Source organism: Eublepharis macularius, chromosome 3, assembly GCF_028583425.1.
Source record: "Eublepharis macularius isolate TG4126 chromosome 3, MPM_Emac_v1.0, whole genome shotgun sequence".
NCBI classification, from domain to species: domain Eukaryota; kingdom Metazoa; phylum Chordata; class Lepidosauria; order Squamata; family Eublepharidae; genus Eublepharis; species Eublepharis macularius.
The window spans coordinates 153,350,678-153,378,201 of NC_072792.1; the positions used below are offsets into that span (position 1 = coordinate 153,350,678).

The 27,524-nt window shown below is 41.1% G+C and overlaps 1 protein-coding gene across 3 annotated transcripts in view; it reads left to right on the forward strand.

Annotated features, from left to right (window-relative positions):
* The window catches only part of HMGB1 (high mobility group box 1), a 41,570-nt gene extending 19,058 nt beyond the window's left edge, over nucleotides 1-22,512 (forward strand). Inside the window, exons 3-8 of one of the 3 annotated variants that reach the window (XM_054973232.1) lie at nucleotides 1,041-1,104; nucleotides 5,637-5,695; nucleotides 19,189-19,349; nucleotides 19,513-19,658; nucleotides 19,847-20,021; nucleotides 20,652-22,512. In XM_054973232.1, the coding sequence (XP_054829207.1) occupies nucleotides 5,677-5,695; nucleotides 19,189-19,349; nucleotides 19,513-19,658; nucleotides 19,847-20,021; nucleotides 20,652-20,828 (678 nt within the window). In that variant the 5' untranslated portion in view covers nucleotides 1,041-1,104; nucleotides 5,637-5,676 and the 3' untranslated portion in view covers nucleotides 20,829-22,512. Of the gene's footprint in view, nucleotides 1-1,040; nucleotides 1,105-5,636; nucleotides 5,696-15,139; nucleotides 15,300-15,969; nucleotides 15,989-19,188; nucleotides 19,350-19,512; nucleotides 19,659-19,846; nucleotides 20,022-20,651 lie in introns of those variants that run through there. The other 2 variants (XM_054973233.1, XM_054973234.1) reach the window with 2 other exon arrangements.
* The last annotated feature ends 5,012 nt before the right edge of the window (nucleotides 22,513-27,524 follow it).

The window sequence follows — 27,524 nt, forward strand, 5'->3', positions numbered from 1 at the left end:
TTTCTGAAACCTACCCTCCAGGTAAGTCCATAACCAGCGCTGATCAGTGCTTCCCAATCCCAGCTCAGAAAGATGGTCCAGAAGGCTGCCATGATCAAGAGTATCAAAAGCAGCTGAAAGGACCAGGAAAATCAACAGAGTTGCACTCCCTCTGTCCATCTTGCAGTGCAGGTCATCCACCAAGGTGACCAAGGCTGTTTCAAGTCCCATAACCAGGCCTAAAACCATATTGGAAAGGACCTAAACAATTTGCTAAACAAATCTAAATAAGTATCTAGCAGGATCTAAACAAATATGCTAATAGTCCTGCCTGAGACTGTTCTAGTCCAAATGATACTTTTATTTTATTATACAATTTGTCTTCTAATTTCAAGTTTTATTTTTTCCTTTCTCTTAGCAGAACTTAAGATACATGTATCGAAGGTAGCATAATGGGTAGGAGTTTGCTGCTCTCTCTGAAGAGCCAGTTTGGTGTACTGGTTATAGAGCATTGGACTAAAATTTGGGAGATTGTTTTCTGCTGTGGAAGCTTGTTGGGTGACCTTGGGCAAATCTCACACTCCCTTCCTAAGCTACCTCACACTGTTGTTGTGAGGATAAGATGGAGATGGGGAGATTGTTGGGGAGAAAAGTAGGATATAAATGCAGGATATAAGTACCTACTGGATGGATTTGCAGTTTTGTTTGTGGAAAACTAAGGCATTTTTATACTCTTTAAATTCCACAAATGTGCCAGTTAGTACAACTTGATATGTTAAATTACAAGTGACACGTTTTATGTTGTTTAAAGCAGCAAAATAAATGTACGTTTGATAGGAAAGTGAGTATTGCATATATTTCAAGTTTTTTTCCTAAACTTTCTGTCTTTTCCCTCCAAAAGATTCCATGGCTTCAGAATTTCTGAAAATTGTCTCTGTTTGTTCCTCTAGATCTCATGGTCCTGCCCTACTTCAGGCATTTATCGTGTACAAAGGTGCTGGAAGGCAGTAATAGACAACACACTAAGAATTTATTTTAAGTCCTATTGGTTTATCCTACAGATTGCCTTGGTCACTAAAGAAAGGAAGAGGAGGAGAAGAAAAACGCCCAAATCAACATTCACAGGTAGCATGTTTCCAGTATAAATTTGCATATCATTATGGGAAGCCAAAGCATGACCAAGCAGAAGTAGTTTGGGACTAGTGATTGTCAATTGTTGAAATAATGTATGTGTTAATTGTACCTAGGCAGAGTTGCCACTTGCTTAAAGACTATATGCAAGTATTAGCTGTTCAGTTGTAATGCTGCTGCTTTCTTTATAAAACAAAGCGTGCAAGGAAAACCAGAAATACTGGACCCTTCATACCAGCCCCTTGCTACATATCTGCCAGCAGTTTGTAGTACTCCATAACTTTTATGCGAAAATACTGATATGGTGAAACTGATAGTCTTGGTTCAGGATATTTCTTTACTGTAGCGTTTTTGTTTTAAACTGCCTTGGACCTTTATTACAGCTCCTCTTTATGTTACCTTAAACGTTCACCTCAAGAGGGCCCTAGTCACAACCAACACTCCTTTTTTCCTCCACACACACAAAGCTTCAGGTGTTCTCTACTTTACTCAGGCTTTTATCTTGAGAACACCTTCGCTTTGGAGTTTGAATTCCACCACTAACACCACCTGTGGCATTTTGCCCTGCTTGTGTGACATATATTGCCACCACGGAAGGCTTTCATTTGATCTCTTCTGTTTAACTGGTATTATAAGAAGGCTTAGTTACAGACAGTAGTATAATAGAATGATCAGCATGTTGTGGTGGCTGTGAGATAAAAAAAAGGATCCTGTATTCCAGATGAAAGAGGTGTTTTACTTAACCAGTAGTAGAATTTACTTCTATATTCATAAGAACATATGTGTGCTGGTCGCCGAGTATTGATAAACATATTGGTTTCAGAGAAGGTTCATAAGTGCCAGGGCACACCAACTTGGCGGAATTCTCTGTCTGTGGAAAGTTGGATTTGTTTTCCTTCCACTAGGCCTGCAAGACTGAAATGTTCCACCAAGAATATGGTGGTTGAGGTGGCTGGGCCACCAAACCAGCCTCCAGCCATTGAAGGGGAGGGTGTTACTGTTAAGGGATTTTTAGGAGCTCTCTTCTAGAATCTGTTTGAGTACATTCAAGCAAAACACACACACACACACACACACACGAGACAAATTTACCTCTGTGGCAGATTCTTTCTCCCTGATTTGTGTGATTGAACTACAGGTCAGCTCAGTCTAGCAGTAAAGCGAGAAAGTTCCTTTTATCTATAAACATTTTCTCATTTTCACTTTGTAACTAAGGCTTTAACTTTGAATGTGTTACTTTCCAGAAGAATTTCGAATCCATGACAAAAGTATGACTTCAGCATTGAGGTGTTTAAATTACAGTTTGGTGTAGTGGTTAAGAGCGCGGGACTCTAATCTGGAGAGCCGGGTTTGATTCCCCACTCCTCCACTTGAAGCCAGCTGGGTGATCTTGGGCTAGTCACAGTTCTCTGGAGCGCTCTCAGCCCTACCCACCTCCCAGAGTGTTTTGTTGTAGGGATAATAATAACATACTTTGTAAGTCGCTCTGAGTGGGCATTAAGTTGTCCTGAAGGGCGGTATATAAATTGAATGTTGTTGTTGTTACTACAGTGAGATCTGATTGTCCTGTCAATCAGCCTTGCTGGTCCCCATGTATCCTGGGAAATGTAATTCTGAAAAACTGTTTGTATTAACTTTTTGATCTTTCATTCTGTAAACAAATAGCAATTATTCTATAAACCATCAGTGCTGAGGGTATATAAGATCCTCTGATGTAACTGGTCTTTACACATATGAGGGTGATAAGGGTCATGGGATTATTCTATAAACAATAAACCCATTTTTCTTTTGTAAACACTGTATTTGGTGTCTTGAAATATATGTGGGTAAGTGGTAGTAGGGGACTTATAATTGGCAGCAGAGTACTATTACAAAAAATTTTATATTCATCTGAAAGCTGGCCCAGGTTTTGTATTCATTTGGAAGCTGGCCACCCTGCTGCCCGGATTTGTAAATGTCTGACAGATGTGCACGGCTGTTTTAATGGATTGTTTTACTGATTGATGTTTTAATTTATATTACCATGTTTTTATTGTATTTATTATATTACTGTGATCCACTCTGAGGTCGCTTACAGGGAGAGCAGAATATAAATTTAATTAAATATGAATTCAATGAAATGAATAAAATAAGTTTGGTTTTTTAAAAAATTATATATTCGTAAAGGTACATTCAAAGACCCAGTCACAAATACTAATTTTCTACTTAGTCCTGTTACATCCAAGCCTGTTTTTGATAAAAGAGTCCTGCTGTGGCTAAATAAGCTTTCCTCTTTTCAGCTTGTAGAGAAACTGTTACCTGTCCTAGACAGATCTGATCTTGCTATCTTAAGCTTGCTGTTGCCTTTCTGTTTTCATAACCTCATATGTCAGTATGATGGCAGCCCATAACCATGCAGGATCTGCGGCAGTGTTGATGTTCTGGTGCTTTTCTAAAAGTTGCACCCTCCACCTTACTAATGTTCTTCTCTGAGGATTATGCTCATTTTTGTTTTTTAAATTATTTTAAGATCAATTTACTATTAACAACTAATAGCCTCTAACAATTTTTCCTGTACTTAATATGAAATTAGTAAAACACCAATTAATTTCACAATTTACAGCAAATAACAATCCATTTATTTTTTCTATATGATCTACCTGTGTAGTTTACAATAGCTATGTTAAAATACAGGAATGTATAACATTTCCCTAATTGTCAGAAAAATTTGAATACAAAATTTATTGTTGTAACAACTTCCTGACATACAGAAATTCAGCTGGTGAATTGTCGAAGGCTTTCACGGCCGGAGAACGATGGTTGTTGTGGGTTTTCCGGGCTGTATTGCCGTGGTCTTGGCATTGTAGTTCCTGACGTTTTGCCAGCAGCTGTGGCTGGCATCTTCAGTGAAGATGCCAGCCACAGCTGCTGGCAAAACGTCAGGAACTACAATCCCAAGACCACGGCAATACAGCCCGGAAAACCCACAACAACCATCAGCTGGTGAAGTTCTTTACAGCACACTCTCATGCACTCTCTCTCTTTCTGTGTACTTGGAAAAATTTTCCCTCGTGAAGCATTAAAGGCATATGAGCACTACTAGGGAAAAAAAGCCACTGCTGTTGTATATGCAAAGTTCTTCCGGATCACAATTTCAGATAAGCTGTATGTCTGGTTCTGGAGTCAACAGATAAGGTGTGTACACCTTCTTGGTAGACAACAATCATTCGCTTGTAGCATGACTTAGTATTTTGCTGTCAGTCTGAATTCACAGTATAGTAGATAGAGCTTTGTCCTGTTATGTTGACTGAACAACATGAATACTTTAGTTTAGTTTAAATATGGTGCAATATGATATCTGAAGAAAGCCTCTTGATCACTGTGCTCTGCTGTTACACATTAGTGAAGACTGTGTTTGAGGAGGTTCAAGTAACTAGTTGCAAACTCTGCACTCATCCTAATTTGTAAAGGCGACATAGTACTCCATTCTGCAAGAGTACGATATTCCTGATGGCCTTTGATCTTCATTTGCCCAGCTTATGCCCAGTGATCTCTTGGGACTGTGTGCTAGCCCATGTTCCATAGCTACTTTCTACTTTCTGCATGGTTTGTCTGTTTCTTATTTAATTATATTTCTACTGCTCTTGAACACACACGATCATAGGAAGCTTAATTATACTGAGTCAGATCATTCATATGTCAAGGTCAGTATTGGCTACTCTGACTGGCAGCAGCTATCCAGGATCTCAGTAGTCTTTCACATCACCTATTGCCTGCCATTTTAACTGGAGATTGACCTAGGACCTTCTGCATACAAAACACCTACTTTAAGCTACGGCTTTCCCCCGCTTTTCCATAAAGCTCAAGGATGCTTACAAACACTTCAGAACAGATTCATTATACCTGCAATAATGTTGCACAAATATCATAACAAATACAGCTCACTATAAAACATCAAATATAACAGTAAGCAAGAGACATCTAGTAGGAAGAACCAAAAACCAATTTTCAGCAGCCAGTGCCCCAAATCAGCAAAAAAAGCTCACAGAGCACTGACTTACCAGTCTTCCAGAATGTCACTGAAGAAGGTTCTTGGCAAGCACTTCCTTTGGCAGGCTATTCTTTGAGAGTAGGAGCAGCTATGGGAGAAACTCGTGTGAGTTGCAGAAGTCTGCATTATCTGGTAAGAAAGAATAGCAGGGATTACCACAAGGAACACATGTTGATATCACTCATAGGTTCCAGTGAATCTGGATGATACAAGTCCTGGGTTATGTGCAAGTCCAGTTTACAAACAGCTCATTATTCTGAGCTGTTGCTTATGTCCTCTGCCAATGACCTGTTCTTAGATTTAGGCCTACAGATACAGATTACGTAATTGCAGGGTCTGGCAGGTCCTCTATAATTGTTTTCGATTTTCTCCCCTGGTTTATGGCAGGGCAGTTCCATGAGTATAATAACCATAGGAAGCTATCTGCCATCTCTTGAGAACCGTCCTTGTGCATTTTCATAACAGTCCATTTTGTCTTCCCTTCTCCTTTTCCTAGTGTCTGGCCTAGTATCTGCATACAAGCTGATCGAAAGAGGATGAATCCTGACTTACGAGGTAAGGATGGCTGGTAGACCCAATTGCTGGTAGGATTCAGTTTCCAGTATATGTCAGTTCATAGCTTGAGTTGCACATGGACTTCCAGGAACCATGTGTGTTTCCTGTTGTGGATTCAAACACAGCAATTACTATTCATGTGTTTATAGTCACAATTAATCTGTGGTTCTGTGTGTGGGATAGCCTGTGAAGACTGGAGATTGCATTCACACATTTCTTTTCCAGGAACTGCCTAAGAATGGCTCCACAGACAAGATGTACGTGGCTCAGCAGGATCCAGATGCAAGATCCTTGATAGTAGTTTCTAGAATAAAGAGAATGTGAAATGATTAAAAATTATTGGAGGCAAGTAGTTATTTGCAGCTGTCTGTAGGGTATGAGGCAGGCCGTCCTCACTACATGGTGGCTGGCGAAGCCGAAGCTTCTCCCTTATGCTTTCCAGTAGTTGTATTGATTAGACCAATAGGCACAGGGATAAACATATCATTATAGTACATTTGACATGCCTCATTGTTGTCAAATGTACTATACATTGATCATTTCCATATGATGGGACATCTATGCGGATCTGTATTTTAGATAAGAGCGGAGTATTCATTCTAGGGATGTGCGATTCGGATATCTGATTCAGAAAGATTCGGGATTTCTGAAACAGCCCCATCATGCCGGGTCCGTTTCGGAAACCTCAAATCAAAGATTCCCGAAGCTATTTGTATAGCTTCGGGAAGCTTCAAGTAAAGGAGTTCAAATGGCCGTTTTCGTGCTGCTGTGCAGCAGCACGGAAAAGGGCATTTAAACTTCTGGATCAGCTGCTAGTCGGGGGTTTCCCCAATCAGTGGCTGAGTGGAGGCTGCCGGGCTTAAAATGCCCCTTTCTGTGCCGCTGTGAGAGGGGTGAGGGAATCTTCCTGGTTCTCTCGCACCAGGTGCAGCATTCTGACAGCGCCCGGTTTCCCAAGGCAAGAGGGAAGGGAGAATCCGCCTGTCCCTCACACTGGGTGCAGCAGGCCGGCGGCCGCTCTCCCAGTGCATGAGGGATGGGGAGATTCCCTCGCCCCTCTTGCTTCAAGTGAAGAAAACGGCAGGTTGTAGGCTTAAGCCTCCACCTTGCTGCCGGGCTGCCCCTTTCACCCGCTGCTGTCGGGGTCAGGGAGTTCCCTGGCCCTGTCAGCAGTGGTGAAGGGGGCAGCGGGGAAGTGGACTTCAGCCTGCGCCTCGCCACCGAGTGCCTCATTCACCCGGTGCTGACGGGGCCAGGGACTTCCCGGGCCCCATCAGCAGTGGGTGAAGGCAGTGGCAGGGAAGTGGGGAGGCAGCGGCAGGGAGCCGGGCCACTGACCTGATGGCAGGGAGATGGAGAGAGACTCCCCGCCTCCCTGGCATCGGTTGAAGAGGAGGCAGCGGCAGGGGGCTAGTTTAAACTGACCACCCCGCTCACTGACCCAATGCAGGGGACACAGGGAATTCCTCCCCCCTTCCCCCCCCCCCCACAATCAAGTCAAGAAGAAGTTGCGGGACAGGTACAGGTTCAGTGTGCTCTGAATCTTTTCGGAGCATTTTGAAGCGAGCCCAGAAGCAATTTCAGAAGCGGCTTGCCACTTCAGAAATTGCTTATTTCTGACTCTTTTTCTTGCTTCATAAATTACAAAGCGGGAAAACCGAATCTTTTTTTGCCACACACCCCTAACTTCACACTAGCAGTCCTTATCTAAGCTATGTGAACTTCCCACTTAAAAGCAGGAAGGACATCTAGCCCTAAAAAGTCTGAACTGAATAAATCAGATTTGCTGATCAGTTCTACTTCAGTAATAAGATAGTTGACCTACCTTCCGAATTTTTTTAAAAATATGGCGCTTTGAAGTTAGCCAGTAAGTTCTTCCACTGATCTCTGGATGTCACCAATTTTTTGTGTGGCTCTAGTTACAAAAAGCTGCTGTTACAAAAAATCCTTTAGTCTAAGGTGCCCTAAGACTATTACTGCAAGAGATTGACACAGCTGAACTTCTGAAACTTGTCATCTTTAGATAAACATGCTGAAAATGGTGGTGTGTAAATACAAAAAGTAACCTTGCTTCCATGAGCTTTAATTCAGTAGCCCAGGATTCCTGGTTGGCATGGAAATGTATGTTAGGAGAATAGTTGAGTGAGAAGTTCTACTGTTGTCTCCAGTGCATGAAATAGGAACTGATCTGTGCCATGCAGTAGAATTGGGGTTAAATTATTGTTATTATTATTACTGTTTATTATTTATTTATTGTCTGTCTTTCTTACTGAAATCCAAGGCAAATTACGCAGTGCAAGTGAAAATACAAAATAATCAACAGGTAGGACAGTCACTGAGAAAAGTACAATAACGAACAACAGTTTGAACATTGAATGAAAGAGATACAATAGGGCACAGTAGCAGAAAATTCAAGCGTAAAGCTGAACACAGATTAAATATTTCTGAAATAAAGCATAACTAATTTATATGGCATGTTTAGCGTCGTGGAAACTCCCTAGTAAGTACATGTATACATCAGCAGACGGTATCTAACAAAGTAGTATATAGTGCTTAATTTTTTGTATTTTATGTTGTTGATTTTGTAACTTGTATTTTATTGTTGGGCACTGCCCTGAGCCCATTTGTGGGGAGGGCGGGATATAAATATGATTAAATAAATAAATAGTCCCTGTATCTACCAATTCTTCTCTGTGAGCTACTTCTTACAAGCCCTCCTGAATAATTCAGTTTTGCATAGTTTGCAGAAAGCCAGGAGAGTGGGAGCTTTCCTGATTTCAGGCAGGCCATTCCATAAGAGAAAGCCCGTCTGTGGGCAGCTGTTGATTTTGCCCAACTGCAGGGCAGTATCTGCAGAAGGCTTTGTCCAAATGAGCAAAGTTGCCATGGCAGCACATAGGGGGAGAGGCCGTTGTGCAGATATGAGGGGCTGAGGCCATGAAGGCCTCATGTGACAGTCGGGACTTTGAATTGAGCCCAGAACTGATGAAAAGCCAATGCAGTCTACAGCTACAATTAGTCTACAGCTAATGTTGAATGTTGAGATTATGTAATGGGATACTGAATAGCAAAAGTTTAAGAATGTAGGTATATAAAATAGTTACTACAGTTTCTAGTAATGGGCCACCTAACTCCACCGACATGTTAGAGGGGCAAGAAGGCCAGATGTATTATGAATATGAAGACAAGACTTGTGCAAAAAGACAACATTTTTCAGAGAGGAAAAAAGGTTACCTTAGAGGCAACTAGATGCTAGACAGTCACATAAGTAGTCTTATTTTTAAATTCAGTCATACATTTCCAACTGAGAGAATCTGGTAGCCATGAACTAGTGTACATCAGTCCAGCTAGTAATAGCTCAACAACATGCTTTCCACTGCCCTCTCCAGGACAGGGATAGATTTAGTTCAGTGTCTGAAATGCAGTTTGCCGGAGTCTTGTCGCAGTGCTTGTCTACGTAAGGATAGATTTTTCCATGTTGCCAAAAGCCAGTGTTGTGATGTTCCATTCTAGCAGAACTGCTCACCCCATCTTCCCGTTTTCTATCCCATCCCCATGGACCAGGACGGATTGAAACACTTGATGCCTGTGTGGCTAAAACCATGTACTTTCACTCTAGCGCTAAAAACATATACACATAACTTCCTTCTAGTTTGTGTAAGTTTGAACCACTTTCAACATCTACGCATCAACCCTTGGGGTGAGTGACACAGCCTCTTCTAAATGTCTTTACTCTCTTTTCTTTGAGGACAAAACTGCACAGTTTGGAAAGAGATTCAGCAAAGCTATAGATCTTCTATAAAAACTGGAGGTTTTTTTTTTTAAAGTTGCTTAGTTCCTATGGCTCTGCTCAACAAGGTTTGTTGCCTTCCTCTTAACATGAGTGGCTTGTTCTCCAAAGGAATATCTACTTTAGTTGGAGAGAAGGCTCCTTGGGCTGAAGGTATTTAAACTTTGAGTGAAGTGATACAGGCCACTAATTTGAAGGGGTAGGTCTCTGTGCAGTCCTGTATGCAGACATGTGCAGGCCAGCTACAGAAGATCCCAGAAGTTCTCACAGCACAAGGTGTTCCCCATCACTCCTCTAACATTTTTTTCTGCCTAGGTATTACATGAGGAAGGAATAGCTCTGTATTCTCTCAGTTCTATCTTTGCCACCATGAAAAACAAACGTGTTGGAGGTTTTTTGGTTGCATTTTGCTGTGTGACCTTTTTGTTGGATACTTTCTTCAAGAACCAGAATTACTTCAGAGGCCCTTGCAAAGAACTGTGTGGATTGTAGATGCAAAATACAACAATCTATCACTCCTGCTTTATCTATCTAGGCAAAGGGCTTGAAATCTAGAAATGCCTAGTGTGCAGGCATTCTATTATGGCAGTTCTGACCTCAGAGCCAAAGACAGCAGCACAGGCAGACACTAATGATTGCCTGAGCAGAACAAGAATTTTCATATCTGAGTTGGTCTAATCGTCAAGCTAAAAACAAAACGGGGAAAAAACACAAGGATAAGGAGAGAAATCAAAAACAAGATCAACAAACCCAGCCCTGGTTTGGGAGAAGATAAGCAAGTTAATTCCTACTCCATGATGCAGTAGAGATTGGAACCATCTATCAGGTTTGAGTAGGACAATTTTATTTGTATTAGGGGCATTCGCTGGTTCTACCTTGAGAGTGAAGAATTCTCTCCCCTCCACCAGCAAAGAAACAATACTTGTAAGAGTGAATGTGACCCCAGTCGTGGTGTGTGAAGATACTGTGAATGAAGAATAGGATTTTGATACCAGTAGATATCAATCATTCAGTCTGTAGCTCCCCACATTGTGCCAGAAATGTGCAAAGTTGGGATTGTGAGTTGTGCTGAATGATTGAGGTGGATCCTCCCATATCTACAAGACGTGCCCATCCTGGTAACATTCAGGCCAAACATTCTGACATAAATTGGAACAGTAAACTTGCATCCAGGTCCATTAGAGGCTGATACCCTCTAATCAGCAAGATCTTACCTATATGAGAGTAAGCCCCACTTGGAAGATAACATTGGTTCTGAACCAGAAAGCAATGAGATGCTACTACCCCAGTCAGAGATACCACTGCATCCAGGTGACAATTCAGTAGATCTTAACCTAGTGCAAACTTAAAATGGTACAGTGAACAACTACCTAGGACATAAAAATCCCAGGAATAGAATCAGCACTGAGAGAATCTGAGCCAGCCTTTTGAGTTTTAAACTCTGAATATTTGGGACCAGTAGCCTTTCTGATTATGCAAGGACTTCTAGATGTCTCAGTGAGGCTAGGCTGAAACCTGCTTTAGTTCCACACTCCATGTGTAAAATTGAGGCTATGTATGAAACTAGGCAGAATGATGGTCTTTTTTAAAATTTATGCATCCATCAACTAATTCAGTAGTTATAGAAGCCCTGAAGGAGAAGGAATACAGCACACTCAGCCCCAGTTGATGAAAAGGGAAGAAAATTGAATTTCATAAGAAAGGAAAGTACATCTCATCAGCACTGACCTTTAAAGATAACTAATTGTCAAGCTATTATGGCTATCGGTTTCTTTGAGAATGGAGATCACATTTTAGATTTAGTTCCAGATTAGAAGAAAATTGGCTTAAAAAAACTAGAAATGATGAAATTATCTAAACAACAAATACAGCTAAATTGGTGCCAGATTGTACAGCTAGAAACTTGTCTGCAGCTATTACCTTAGGAAAGGTATACATGCCACAAATCTACCACTCTACCAAATGAGATGAAAAACAAACAGCCTCCCATTTGATGTCTCTGAGCTCTTATTTCTCAAATAGACAAAATATTAGAATTGTATCAATTCTTACATTCCTGTTATGCAGAAAATAGGCTTCAAGGTCATAAATAAACCATGCTTTTCACATCAAAATAATAGGAGAGTTGCAAAGGTCCAGTAGAAAACTCAGTCACCTAATAATACTCAGGATTATCTAAAGAGAGCTTTTGAGTATATGAATCACTTCCCAACCCCTCCTCCTTTTCTACAATAGATTGTCAAAGAAAAATGGGAAGACATCAAACAAAATCAATTGGTTATCTCCATAATTAGAAGGAGTTAACTTAGAGTTTGAGGAAAATCCTGGGGGCAGCAGGGTGGTGGTGGTGTTAAACCTTAAACTGTGTTAAATGTTCATCTCTATTGTTGTTAGCGGAGAGGAAGTAAGGACGATGCTGACAAAAGGTATGGTGGAAATGATACCCCCAGTCAGGTCCCACTGGAGTCCAATTTGAGGTATTTTCTTATAGACTAAATGAGGAGAGAGAGAAGGCCCTTACTGCACTTAGAAGTATAGAACAAATTCATGAAAACTTAAAAGTCCAGATTGGCAAAGAGCATTTCTCTGTTTCAGTAAAAATATGGGATTAGATTTAAAATATGCTTATTTCCACATTTCAATAAATGCATTGCAGAAAAAATTCCAGTGTGGGAATCTCTGTTTCCGGTACACCACTACTGGAGAATTAGCCACAGCCCTAAAGAATTTATAAAATATATCGTTCTAGAACGGTGTATCTATCTATATATATTCTAGAATGGTGTATCTTTTCAATTGACACACCGTTTTTCATATCTAGATTCTTCACAAGAAAACCACAGTGCTCCAAATCAGGGAAGATCACAAGAACGCTTCAGTAGTTTATAGAGCTCTGAAAAATCTTACTGTGGATCCCTGTGTCTCTAGTTAGTTGATATGACGGAAAGAAAGCACAACAGTTAGATATAAGTTACAGTAAAAACTGTGTTATCCAGCAGTGTTGAAGGGCACACTCGATTAACCAGCCTGCCACCTGCAGCTGCTGTAAGAGCAAACGTATAATGGTAGAGGGGGCTCTGCATCTCAGCCATGGTTGTCACTGGCTTGCAGGGAGTGCCTATGGGCAGAATCCTACTGCCAGGATCCTTTGTTCTCTGTCCTGTGTGGCAGGCAGGGATTTACAGGGCCAGAATGTGTCCAGCCCTTGGAATCCCCTTCCACAACACAGCTGACCAGCAGCATGGGAGTGGGTGGGAGGCAGTCCGGCCATCTCAGGAACGTCCCTCTCTCCCCCCCCCCACCACCACACACACAGCCTGAACACATGGGAGGCAGCTCCCCCTCCTCACCACTGATCATCTGTGCAGCAGGTAGGGATTTAAGGGAACAAAACGCTACACATTCCAGGCCTTAAATCACTGCACATCTGTACAGGAGGGGGCTGCGCATTCTGCCATGGGTACCACCCATGTTCCTACCCGGGCGAAATCACCAGGACCCTCTGCTTGCTCCGCCTCTTCCTCACTCTGAGGAGGACCTGGCATTGTTTAGCTGACTGGCAACTCCAGTTCCCCGAAGCCAATGGTTAACACAGCTTTTACTGGACTTTGCTTTTGCAACAGAATAATCATTCTCACAGCAAATATTTTAAAGGATAATTTTAAATACTTGTTTTTGTGAAATTCTTATCCTAAATATGTCTATTGCTATTTGATGGACGTATACTTGAGTGCAGTGGGATGTACTTCTGAGTAAATGTATTTAGAATTACAGTTTAAAATAAGAATGAATTTATATTGTCAGACAGCAGATGGTCTGTTTTGACAATATTCTGTCTATAGAACATAAACATAGGGTCTTAGAAATGCTTCTACAAACAGTATTAAGAGTTGTTAGACTTCCTGCCCAAGGTTGTGAACTGTTCCAGGGTATTCTTCCACTTTTCTCAACATTCTTTATGTCAAGTGTGGGAAAATGACAATCCAGGAGGATAATGGCTGGAGAAGTGTTTTGTAGCTATAGAAGAAATAACAAGAGTATTAAGGTACATATTATTACAGCAGTACTCATTGGAGAGATTATTCCGATGTCATATCTACACTGTATTAAAGAGTGTTAATTGTGAATGAGTCACATTGTGTTTGCCTTATTTATTTTGTGTGAAAATGTATGCTTTTAGTCTTGCAGTATGGCTAATTAAGCTTTATCACTGGATTCATTCTGACAGGGAGTTCTCAATCATGTCCATGTAGCTGCTGAAAATTATTTGATAGTAGCAAAACACAGAGACTAATGTTTGAAAGTTGAATACCAAATGGATTTCCTGCATTGCTTGGAGAGACTAACTTTTTATATGTTACATGAATTTTACACAGAAGCAAGAATAAGTTGATGTTTGAGTAGTTCACGTAGAAGTAGTCGCTAAAACTGTACATTTTAGATAGTCTGAAGTTATTTGTGTTGTGGGCATGTAGGATATAAGGGTACTTTAGGAGTCCATCATAAATAAGTGGGAAAGAAGAGTGTTGTTTAGTATGTTTTTAAAGTCACAAAATAAACACTTGGTCTCTGCACTAACGGACCAGAGCACTAGACCATGGGAGCAGATTTCTTATGGAGCAATTGGGTAGAATAGTGGCTGCACATTTCCTCTTCTGTAAAGTACAGCCATAGATCTACTGGTCTGTTTGTTTTTTCAAATTTCAACATTCCAGAACATGGAATGTTGGGAAAGAGATCAGTGGTCCTGTGACTATAGCACTACTAGGGTGGCAGCGGGTTAACAGAAAAATTTAATCTGTAAATATTGGCTTAAAATATATTTTAATAGGAAATTGTGGAGCCAGGAAGATATTGCCATCAGTTCATGACCAGCAATTGTGAGAACAGATTATAAAAACCTAAAATCAAACATGTTAGATTCTGTTCTCTATTTAAATTATATTGTGCTTATAGTTTACTTCAGTGTGAATGCTTGAGGGATATTACTGTAAAAAAAGTGTGTAAAAGGCATTGAAACCAAGGGCTGACAGCAAGAGTGTGCATCTAACTTAATGAAGCCTTCTTCTATCAATGTATGATTTCCATGTTCCTCAGTTTATTCATAAAGAAAATGGAACTAAATATTGTACTAGTATTTCTTGACTTGCTGAATTGTGGTATTAAATGTGTTGTTAGTACATGATGTATGTTTCAGTTCCATCAGTGATTTAAGTACAGTTAGGATAAATAAGTTACATTAAATAATTACATATTATGTGTACTGCCTTCAACAGCAGAGATTGGGTCAGTGCCCGTGTGGTTTTGGAGCCCTTTATAAAGCCCGCGGGCATGCTTACTTGACGCTAAGAACGGCTGCGTAACTACGGCAGTGAACCTCTTTTAACCTCTATCGAGAGTTATATGATTGCCTATGAGCCCGCTCTTTTCATACACAGCAGTACAGCACTAGTTTCAGCCTCAGAGCTGTACATCCCGCCTCAGCCATCTCCTTTTCGCTCAGTTTTATATTTGCGCGCCGTTTCAATCCCCAGTGACGTGTCTCCCACCACGTCCAATCCGTACCCTCCTCTGGTCAGGACAATGGAAGGCGCTCTACGAATCGGCAGCGCTCCTGGCTTGGCGGTAGCCAATCGGGAGAGGGCTGTGTTGAGAGTAATGTTACCAGCGCTGAGAGAGTGAGGAGGCTGCGTATCGATCCCGCTCACAGCCATTGCAGTGCATTGGGCTACATACGAGATTCAGGCGGCTTGGGTGGCCGGCGTTGAGTGCGTTTTGTAGCGTGTGGACGGAGATCCTTGAGTGTGACGCGAGGTGAGTATTCCGCGAGGCGGGTCCGTTGGACGCCTGAGCTGACTCGGGAGGCAGGCCGAGCCTGAGAGCAGAGTAGGGGGACGGTGGATTAGGGTGCGAAGGGGCAGGATTCGCCCCTCTCTTGCACACAAAGGCTGGGTCCGAAACACACAGTTCCCTCAGAGACTAGGAAGAAGCGACTTTTTAGGGGGGGGGGGCAGTGACTTCGGGGAACTGGCCGAGGAAAGACCCCCGATGCGGGGAAAGCCCCCCCTCATTGTGCTCGAACACAGCCCTGACCGGATCGAGAGCCGCATGACGGTGGGGATAAAACGGAGAGCTGATCCGGTTCGGCCTGCTGAGAACTGGGTGTGCGGGGGGGGTAGAAGGTTCGGGCTGACCGTGTGGAATAAGCTGCTTACATTCCGCCCGGCCCTGGCCGTTGCTGCAGCGCCTGGGAGAGAGAGGCGGACTTTTCCAGGCACGCCGCCGTGGCTGGGCTTGTGGGGGGCGGGTGGGAAACCGACCAGGGCGGGGAGGGTCTCGCCGCGGTGAAAAGCGGGGGGCGGGAGGGACGTCGCCCGGCTGCCGAATTGGCGGGGAGTCTCAGGGCGTTGTTGGCCTCGGGGCGATAAATCACCTCGGGGAGCTGCGCTCACTGTAACATGGCTGACGGGGAGCCGAGTGTCGAGAGGGAGCGAGAAAACAAGGCGAGAGGAGACTGGCTGGAGCGCAGGCAGGGGGAGGGAGGGAGAGAGGGCGGGGGCGCAGTTCGGGGGAACTTTTTTCAAGGCGCCTTTTCTGCCTGGGCGGAAAAAAGGGGTTGCGGCGACCGTTTAAATGTCCAGCCTGGCGGGCCCAGGGAGGGAGAAAAATGTATAATTTGTGTGTGAGAGAGAAGGACCCCCCCCTTTTAAGTGGAAGCGAGACGCTTTTCTCCCCCTTCCTTCCCTATTGCCTGTAATGGCTGAGCGTGTGCGCCAGAGTACAGAGCGCACCGACACACACACACACACACACACACAAAGGGAAGGAAGGAAGGAGCCATATTCTCTCTGAGCAGCGGCCATTCCGAGAAGCGGCACTGCTGCCTACGAAAGGGAGCGCTGCTGCCGCCGCTGCCGCGGATGTGCCAGCCGCCGGGCTCTGAGTGCCGCGCGCCCGCCGAAAACGCTGCCTCTCCGCCGCAGTGGAGCGGCCGCCCCGCGCATTTCAAGGGGACTTTCTCTCATCAGCAAGGCGTTCGCACAAAATGGAAGGAGAATCGCTGCCGCCGCCGCCGCCGCTGCTGGTGGTGACCTTACATAGAAGCCTGCGCCATTGTGATTTCTTCCCCTCTGTCCCCCCCACCTATGCTAGGGGGGGCGGGGGGGAATTACATACGAAATACACAACGAGGCAGAGAAAGATCCCTGCTCTGGCTATAGATAGATTTACTGTTAGGAGCGACGAAGCGCTTCAGAACTGCCTTTGCAGCCGTGGTTTCTTGCACAAGGCTAATTCATGGTAGTCTTATACAATGAAACATTAAATGAATTTAATTTTTTTTTCAGCCAGCTAGAAAAGTCATTCTGCGAAACATAGTCTGCATAGTCTATAGTAGTTTGGACTTACAACTATTTTATTTAATGGCGAAATCACACTTCTTTGTGCCTCCGCCCCCTTTTTTAACAAACGTACATACAATACTTGCAGTGCAATTCTAAGAAGAGTTACTCCAGTCCAGTGAAATCAACTTGACTAAGGAAAAAGGCTCAAGTTTTTAACTTTCCTTATGTAGAAAATTTTAAATAGTGTCTTGGATTTTCTGAATGCTGTTGCAATTTTTTTTTTAAATAGGATGATTAAGACAGGTTTAAAGGATGTTATAAAATTTAAACCCTTAATTCCGCCCCCCCCCCTTAACTTCCATTATTGAGTCAGCCAAGCAGCCTTGTAATTCTGGGTAGCAGCCCCTTTCCTGATCCCTGATTCCACTGCAAGCATGAGGAGCTCTTGGCTTTTAAGTCTTGTTTACTTGATAGAAGCTTTAAACCGGACGTGTTTAGTCAGAACAAATTTTTTCTGTCCACATGCCAAACTTGATAGGAAATTCTGCTTTCTGTGGCAATACCAGCTAGGACTGTACACATTTCCTTATTGGAGTTGTGCAACCTTTAGCAGAGGAACAATTTCTTAGATGGTCAGTAATCTCAACTTTTAGTTTTTCTAAGAAATAGAATCTTGGCATAAGTTTATCAATGCAAAACTCTTATAGACCTTTTCGGCTATTCAGTGGAGTATTTTTATTTGAAGGATAGCTGATTTACATGGTGTTTTCTGTAGAACTTTTTCTTCCAACCAGTTCATACTTTCCCCATCAGTTTGTTTTAAATACAACAACTGGTTGTGTGTGTTCATTGTGTGCTCAGACTGTAGAAAACCCATGATTAGTGTTCCTCATTCCATCCCCTACATGGGTGTTTTGGAACCTGGGCTTGCAGCTGAAATTTTCTTAAAGGACAAAAAGAAAGCCTGTTTGTTTTAACAACCCCTCTAAAAACGTGATTGTGACCAGCTTGTCTTGTGCAGAGGCTAAAAGTACAGTGACACCATAGAAACTTAACTTGTGGCATGAGGTAATGTAGTCAATAGCCTTTTTCATTAGATGTTATGTCAAATGGTGATATATACTATTCACATAAGTAATGCCATAATAAACTCTAAATTTGTTTAACATTCCTTGTGGTGGTTGTAGTTATACACTCCAGTGTAGTAAGTTTAACTTGCTTCCATGTGTGGTATTGAGTTCCATGGGTAGACCTAGATGTTATACACTACACATCCAGTACCTGGGAGGCATGCACAATGTTCTCTCCTTTATTGAGTTGGTGAGTGCATTCCTCTAGCAGATGCTTGGTGTGTCAGCATTGACAGCACCAGTTGCTGGGGGAGGCCGCAAATCCATCCCCTTTCATTGCCAAATAGGTGATTGGTGCTGTTAAAGCTGACTGTGCCTACCATCTGTTCAGATTTATGCAGGGAGATCTTTGTGTGTGAGCTGCTATGCAGAGTGAAAATTTTTTGTATTGAAATTATAAACTAAGAAGAATGGTTTTTGCAGTAGTTAAAGGAAGGAAAAGGTAATTTTCATGTTTTAGCATCTTGTTAGAAATAACTGCAAAATACTAACTCTAGTTAGAGTATAGCTGCTCTTATATATCGCTCTTCTAGACAGATTAGCGCCCCACTCAGAGCGATGAACAAGTTAGTGTTATTATCCCCATAATACTGCTGGGGCTGAGAGGAGTGGCTTATCCAAGGCCATCTTCTGAGCTCATGGCAATAGTGGGATTTGAATCAGCAGAGTTCTGATTCAGAGACGAACCACTTAACCACTGTGCTACAGCAGTTTTGGAAGTCTGACGGACCTTCATAGGATTAAAGGTGTACAGGGCTTACATTTGGAGAAAGATAAACTATTCAGAGTAGTACCAGCATACCTTAAACCAAATCTCTGGAAATAGAACTGTTGAGATCAGTAGTATCTTCACTAATTTACCTTCAAATTCATTGCAAATGTTAATTTCAAGAACGTGATGGCCTCTGGCTAATAAACTTCGTTGATGTTGTTGCAAATGTTAATAACCTTGTCTGAGTCCAAAGGGTCTATGCCCAGTAATGGTGGAGCCTTCTACTGGCAGAACACAGGTCTTGCATTAGAACGAGGCTCCTTGTGTTGGAGTAAGGCTCCCATTAGGAGAATGTAATCTTTGGACCTAATCCCTTGATAGCAAATTATCAGAGGCTAACTTTCCCAGTTTGTCTTCTAGGGTAAGATCCTGCACAGTGGTCATGAAATGTTGGCTTGACCCATTTTTCTTGGTGCTATAGGACCAAAATGAAATTCAGAACCTCTTCTTTCTTTCAGATATCATCAGTATGGGCAAAGGAGATCCTAAAAAGCCGAGAGGTAAAATGTCCTCTTATGCCTTCTTTGTGCAAACCTGCCGGGAAGAGCACAAGAAGAAACATCCAGATGCTTCTGTGAATTTTTCAGAGTTCTCAAAAAAATGTTCAGAAAGGTGGAAGGTAAGTAGTTATGAGCATGTTTTTAATAGCAGTGTAGTAAATAGTGAAAATTTACAAGCAGAGATTTGTTAGGACATGATATAACTTAATAAGATTTTAAAAATTCCACAGTAAAATTGAGTGTAATCTTGAATTGAGAATTCATATGGCATTGTTCTTATAGACTATGTCTGCTAAAGAGAAGGGAAAGTTTGAAGATATGGCAAAAGGTGACAAGGCTCGTTATGAAAGAGAAATGAAAAATTATATACCACCTAAAGGAGAGTCAAAAAAGAAGTTCAAGGACCCAAATGCACCAAAGAGACCTCCGTGAGTATATTTTCTGGTTATCACATATTGTACTACTGGGCAGCAAACTAATTAGTGTTTCACTGTATGTTACTTGTATTAATCTGTTTTTTGTTACAATGTTCTCTGTAATATTTAAAAAAATATTAACTTTGTGTGTAATCCAGAAGCTTAACCTTTATATCTCAAATGTTTGTAATATTTTTCAGTTCAGCATTTTTCTTATTTTGCTCTGAGTTTCGTCCAAAAATCAAAGGAGAGCATCCTGGTCTTTCTATTGGGGATGTTGCAAAGAAACTTGGAGAGATGTGGAATAACACTTCTGGAGATGATAAGCAGCCCTATGAAAAGAAGGCTGCTAAACTGAAGGAAAAGTATGAAAAGGTAAACTACAAATAGCATTTTTGCTATTCCAAGTATTCATGTTATATTAATAACTTAAGTTAAAAGGAATGGAACCACAAGTCTGGAGTATTAAGTGGTCTCAATCTCCTTCCACATACATGTTCTTAATGTTCTTCCGCATACTGCACCCTGTTTTATTGCCTAAAGCTTTAGTTTAAAAAATCTTATTAATAAAACACGTCTTCCAAGTAACTATATTTGGAAGCCTGTGTATTGAAAAGATCCAGTAAAATGCTATTAAATGTTGAAGAATGTCATACTGGTTTGTCTTAGTGGTACAGCAATTCTAGTTCTACTTGGCTTGCAGTTAGAAGTATGGTTTTTGTGCAGGTCAAAAAGATAAACTTACCATGTGCTGAAGGTGGTACTGTCTCCTCTAACTGAAGTCTCTGTCAATTTATTTTAATAAGTATTAAGGTGGAATTCCTTTTTTTCATGGAAGTTCTGTTGTCATACTGCCAATTCATAGATAAATTTGTCAAATTGGGGTTGCTCACATTTCTATGAAGGATGCATGTGTGTATCCTTTAAATTTTTGTAGCACATCTGGAAATACATAAGTTGTGAGTACATGTTGTAACAAATCCTCTCTCTCCTCTTTTCCCCAAGGATATTGCTGCCTACCGGGCTAAAGGGAAGCCTGATGTAGCAAAAAAGATTGCTCCTAAGCCTGAGAAGAGCAAGAAAAAGAAGGAAGAGGAGGATGAGGATGAGGATGAAGATGAGGAAGAAGAAGAGGATGAAGAAGAGGAGGAGGAGGAAGAAGAGGAAGAGGATGATGAATAAACCTCTTCTAGAGCAGATTTTCTTGTCTATAAAAGCATATAACCCCCCTGTACACAACTCACTCCTTTTAAAGAAAAAAATGAAACATAAGGCTGTGTAAGATTTGTTTTTAAACTGTACAGTGTCCTTTCTTTCTTTTCCTGATTTCCCCCCTTCCCCCCCCTTTTTTTTGTATAGTCAACACACTACCAAATGTGTCTCTAGGTAGCCCTGTCCTTTTAGTGGCATCTAAGCAGCCACTAACCTTGCCTAGTACAGTATGGGGGTTGTAAATTGGCATGGAAGTTTAAAGCAGGTTTCTTGTTGGTGCACAGCACAAATTAGTTATACATGGGGATGTAGTTCTTCATCTTCAGTTGTCTCTGCATCATAAAAATAGCTGTTCTGTTCTCTAAATACCACTCTGTAATTGCAAAACAAAAAAGTTGTAGCTGTTGACATTCTGATTGCTTCTAAGTAAATGCAATTTTTTATTAGTATTGTTGTCCTTTTAATAGGTGCCCTTGTAAAGCCATTATTCCCCCCCCCCCTTTTTTCTTGTCCTTGGAAAGCTTGTCCTTTGTTACACCCTTTTGGGATCACGTCAGAGTTACAGTTCGTATCTTCATATAAGAGGTTTGTTCTGCATACCCTACATAATCATGATAGGGTAGGAAATATGTATCGGCATATGTGCAAAGCAGTTTTTTTTTATTGTAACAGGCCACTTAAAAAAAGAACTTGTTTTTAGCCAGTCTGTATTTGCTCAGCTTTTGCTGCGTACAATATTCTACTGAGTTGTGTAAATTTACCAGTCTTGTAAGGTTGATAAGTATAGAATTCAATTCTGTGGCATGGAACACTTTCAGGGGGGAAATAAGTTCAAATCAGTGTCCTTGGAGGACCAATAAGAGAGATTCACATTTTACTCTGTGAAGAATTTATGTGTGACTCCATTGGCTGGAAATGAGAGTTATATTAGCAAAAACCTGAACACAGAGGTGGGTGTACCCTAAGCAGGTAATGTTAAATGCTAAATTAGCGTAATCCTTTTAGGATGCCATGTCAAGTGATAAGTTATGGGTTTACTACCAGGACAGTTTTATGGTATAAAATGTCCCAAGAGAAAAGATTTTACTTTGGTAATGTTTTCTATAAGTGATACCATCGTTTGAGCTGTAAAAATTCATGTTTTCCTAGCCATGCTTGTTTTAGCCCATTTACAAAACTTGTCTCAAACTAAAATGAGATGTATTTTTTTCTGTTAGCCTTTTATAGCGCATTCTGGATGTCTGCCCATTTTGTAAGTTAAAAATATATGGAAAATACTCCCTCCTTCCATTTAGATATGAGGTATTCCAGTGATCTCTGATTTGTAGGTTGCTCTGAAAACCAAAGTTCAAAGTTTTTTTCGTATTTGGTAAAAGCTGCTGGCAATTCTAACTCTTCCATGTTTACCTGCAGACTAATATGGGGATTGATTGACAATTCTTTAGTTATGAAATTATGGTTCTCAAGTGCCAGTGTTTAAAGATAGCATTCTTGTAATTTTACACACTTTTTTGATGGAGTATTGTTTTGTTATACAATTTTGACTTTTAAGATTCTTACTTCAATTTGCATTGGTTTATGTATAACCTCAGGAGAATACTGAACACCCGATTTCCTGGTTGATACTAATAAAGTAATAATTACAGAGGTTTTATATATTTAGTTAAATGAATTTACTTATCTTTGTCTATACACTTAAGACTGTTTCAAAGAAATATAATTTTTGTTTATAAAAATTGTATTAATCTTTAAGTCTCAGTGGCAAGTAGCGGTCACACTGACCAAAGAATAGCACAACACACACATCTCCTTAAATGAAAGCCTTAGACTTCTAATTCCATAGGACAACTCAAAAGTTGTCTGTGGCAAGTTAGCAATAGAAATTATTGCAAATGGTTAAATAGAAGGCAAAAGAATTCAGTGGGCATTGCATCTAGAAACAATTTTTTTGAGAAGGTTAAGGTTCTATGTTTGCAATATCACATTCTTGTAGGGAGGGAATAAGTGGCAATGTGCTTTTATATAGTGTGATGGAGTTGCACCATCCAGATCTGGAATACTGAAGACTTGAATTGGTTCCGGTAATCTCTGAAGTATTTTAGATAATATTTTTTCAGAGGCAGATAAACAGATTTCTGAGTTGATTTCGGGACGTGTGTGTGTGTGTGTGTGTTAACATTTCTTAAGACAACTTTGTTGCTAACAAAAAGAACTACAAATTTTTAATGCTTTAATGAGAGACTTGTTTCTGAGCTTAAGCTGTAGCATTTAAACAACTGGGCTTTGTTCAGATTCTTAACTACATAGTGACAATCTTTTCATTGGATGTACAGTGGAGAGGCTATCTCTCGCTCTTCAGCTACGTAATGTGTGATGGAGTCTCTCCTGGCAGACACCTTATACACGAGGCTCCCCAATATGCATATCAGGCTTGCACATGTGGGTCTTAATACTCAGTGCCTGTTTCATGCTATATCATATATAGAATTGAAGGGAGTTGTACAGCCTTTTGTCATGTAAAGCCTATCCAAGGTGAGTTTCTGAACTGGACTAGAGTAGTAAAGTTTGTGAGCTTTCAAGCTTTTAAGTAAAGCATGGATATATGGGGCAAGCAATTGTTCAGATATGGTTTACAATTGCCGAAATTCAAAAATATTGGTGGGCTTAATGAGGAAGGTCTTGGTGTCTCGCAAAACCTACGAACAGGTGCTCACTTATTAACTGAGCAACTTCAGATAAGAGAAATAAGAGGAAGCAGGATGTTCACTTCAGGTGCCAGGAAATGCACAAAGTAAGTTGTGCGTGTGAGAGAGAGAGAGAATATAGGTAGAGGGCAGATTAGATGTGGATCCACCTTTAACAGCATGAATAAAGCAACATTGGACAGTTTTCCCAAAGGCATTCTATCCCATTGGGTGCAATTTGCAGTGGGGAAAGTACTTGTTATTTGACAATCCAACAAGAAAAAGTTACTTGAATTGTATAGTATTTGTAATGTATAATCTGCTGGATTTGCAGGTTTCCTTGTGATTTCTTGGGCCACTTCTAAAAATAGCTTTGTGGAGGAATGCAAGTGGAAAAAGCTTCAGAACTGAAAATCCATGCGCATTTTTCACAACAGAATTGGGAAGAGGATGTCCTGATTCCATGTGTCCTTTCAGTTGCAGCATCAGTTTCCCACTGGAATCGTTCCTGAAGCATCTCAATTAATGGGGGGCACTACTGTATTCAGCAATTTATACAGCTGTGGAAAGTTGTTTACTAAAATTTAGACCAGTGTCCCGTGAGTTCATCTTACTGCATTCAGGCATGACATACTCATCATTTTTCTGATTACTTGCTCTAATTGAGCAATTATCTTAGATTTATTCAGATGGAATTGCAAACATGTTCTCGTATCTAAATGGAGTGTGTTTTTCATCATGATTCTTAAGGTCAGCCTGTGATTGGACAATCGTACTATTTCTCAGGTAAGTAAAGTTCTTCCTGTTGGAATTGCTTGTATAATTTTTGGGGTTAGCTGGTTGATCAAGGCATAAATAGAAAAGGAGTGCTCCGTATTGTATGAATATGCATATATAAACAACAGGAAACTGTTCAGGAAAAATGCTGATATTTTACTACATGAGTGTAATTAAAGCATTTTAAAAAAAACATTCTATTCATATCTGAATCTAAAATGTTTTAAATAATATCAGACACTTGCAACGGTACAGCTGAGGTAGCTTTCATCAAGTATATCAAGGTTCAACAAAATTATTCTGCAGAGAGCCAAAGTCCTATAGTTAAAAGAACCATAGCAAACAAAGTCTTCCAACCAGAATAAAGTAGCACAAAGCAATTATGGTGAAGGTAAAAATTTAGACTCGGTGCTCTGCAAGCAAGAATGGAATTCTCAAGCATAGATACAACAGTACTATTTAGCTACCCGCTTCAGAAGATGGGAGCACAAGTTATTCGTTAGATTTTTTTGCAGCTTCTCTTAGGTTAAAAACTTAAACACACATCAATTAATTACATCAGTTAAAAACAAAAATCCAAGCAAAATACATAAAATCACACTAGTCCTAGACCTAAACTATAAAAACCTACAGATAAACATCAGTATTCCTGGTAAATAAAGTGCCCACATGGGGCAGACCTTGTTTGAGGGTAGGCCAATACCGCAATTTCAGAGAACAAACAAGATCAGAAGTGACGGGAAATGGATGTGGGGATTTTTATCTTTAACCTAGAGCCTTGAGAAGCTTGATATTTTTTCCTAAGAGGAGAATGTTCACTCGAACATTCCTTTTTAGGACAAACAAATGCGCTGCCATCACTCTTGGTTTGCAATTATCCCAGTTAGAGCATTGTCATGAAGCTGTTACCTGCCACCACATGTGTCCTGAAATGGACCTTCAAGCAACAAGATTTGTCCAAGGGTAAAAACCCAAGTGTCAGTGTATCAGATACTACATAATTAGGAGAGTAATAGATGCACAGTTTGACAGTTCTGTGCAGTAATATTGTAAGTACCTGAATTGGTTTTTTACTTCAAACTTCGAGTTCGTGTGGAGAAATGCTTTATACACTATGGTTCCTCTGAGGAACTTCCATACATATTTACAGAGCTGGAGTTGCATAGCTGTGTATATACCTTCAGCCCTCTATCATGGTGGCTAGATTGAAAAAATACTTCAGCGACTGAAAGAGGCACATAGCCAATGCTGTATTCATACGGTGTGATAAACTCGTTTGTCCCAGTCCCAGACTGTTGTGATACCCAAATGTAGACGATCTTAGAGAGAGGGATTTCTAGCTAGAGTTTGTAGATGGTTTCCTAACTACATTGTGGGGGTTTCTGAACTCACAGGGGCAGGTTTAGTGAGTTGTCATTTGTGGCTGCTTGGCTACAGACATGGTAGTACAGGGAGACGGGAGAAAGGCAATAATGAGAGAAATGGAGGTAGGAGAGGGTTGCACACTTGCACACTTCTTGTAGAGGAACCAGAGTTCATTGCACAAGTTGCAGTTTATACGGCTATCTGCTTGCAGTTTTAATTTTGTGATCCTGATACAATCTGGAGGAGATAATGGTGGTTTCAGAAGCAGTTAATTCAAACTTGTTTCTCTGAACCACTAGTATATGCATTTCATTGGTAAGCCCAACGTGGAAACATTCATTGCAGCTGCAGGATTTTCATAGCCTTGATTATAGTGATCATAAAAAAGCTCCCCTGCCCCATTCTCAGGACCAGGTCAAATGCAGTGCTGGCAAAGACACCTCTTCCTCATCCCCATCTGATTGCTGAAGAGGAGGGGGAAGACTTTAGGTGCCAATCCAATGTTTAACTGAATTGCTATACAAACACTTCAGGGGGAGCTTGCTCAAAGACTCCCTCCTCTCCCCCACGCTTGAATTAGCATTCACCCTATTAGCATATCACACCCTACAGTATCTTGGGGTCATGGTATGCAAAGGGGGAGCTCAAAAACAGCCTCCAAAGAGGCTGCACTGTAGCTAATGAGAAAGGCAAGGCAAGTCACCTAAAGGGCAATTAGGGCCAAAGACTGCCAGTATTAGTCTTTTCAGGGCTAAAGGTTGCCGTATGAGTAGAGACCTCTGGAGTCAAAGCCTGCTCAAGTGTAGACCAAGAGAACTAGGGAATGTGTGTGGCAGAAAGAAGGAAAATAAAAAGCTAGAGCAGGAAGAAGGAAGGGAAATGAGTTGGATGACAGGCAGGACAGCTGGCAAGGCCTGGGTTCTTGGAAGTCAGAACCTGACCCCAGCCCCCCTCAAAGACCAGGAAGGTAGTGTTCATGGCTCTGAGAGCAGTGGGATACTCTCTTGGGACCTCACTCTCCCAAAGCCTACTTGTGGTAAGGATGCAGTAGCTTGAGGCAGCAACTACGGAATCCAGAGAGCCAGAATAGCAGCAAGTGAACAGTAAGGAATAAGTAGACCTCTCCACTGTAAGTACATTTGAACTGAGGGCTCTGTTATGAGCAAACCCTACAATAAAACACAACTTTAGTGGTCTCCCTGATACTTGCCTTTTATTGGAGAAGCCAGTGCCTCACGCAGCATGGAATTCCTGGATGGTAGAAGCAGCCTTGATATCAGGAGCTTTTTGGGGTGTTGCTGAATTGCCTGACAACTTTGGCTTGATTAAAATTCAAGCTTTTAAAAAATAGTTTCACGTTTGGAATAAAATGTGGAATAAAATGCTCTTAAACACATTCGCTAACTTCTATATATATTTGCCATTAAAATTGTAATTTGCCAAAGAAAGTCAGAGAACGAAAATGATCCTCAGAATTACACATAAAAACAAATAGAAATTTTAAAATACTATATCCCTATTGTTACCTACTGTATTGTTAGAGTGGTCACATTCAGGTTCCGTTTCCCTTACTTCAAAACACTTAGAAGTTTGCACACAAATCCAAGGTTAGGACTAGTTAAGAGTCTGGTATCTTTGGGTAAGTAATTATTGAAACAAGCTAATGGCCACCCACAAGACAAAGAAAGAATGTTAACATGGTTTCATTGATAATGCTATTACATTTCTAGAGGAAATGACAATCCTATAGGAAAAAAAGGATCAGCACGGAAGGCAAAGTAAACTAATAATGATTTTAAAGGAGACCTGTTTATGAGTTATTCTAGTACCATTTAAAGCA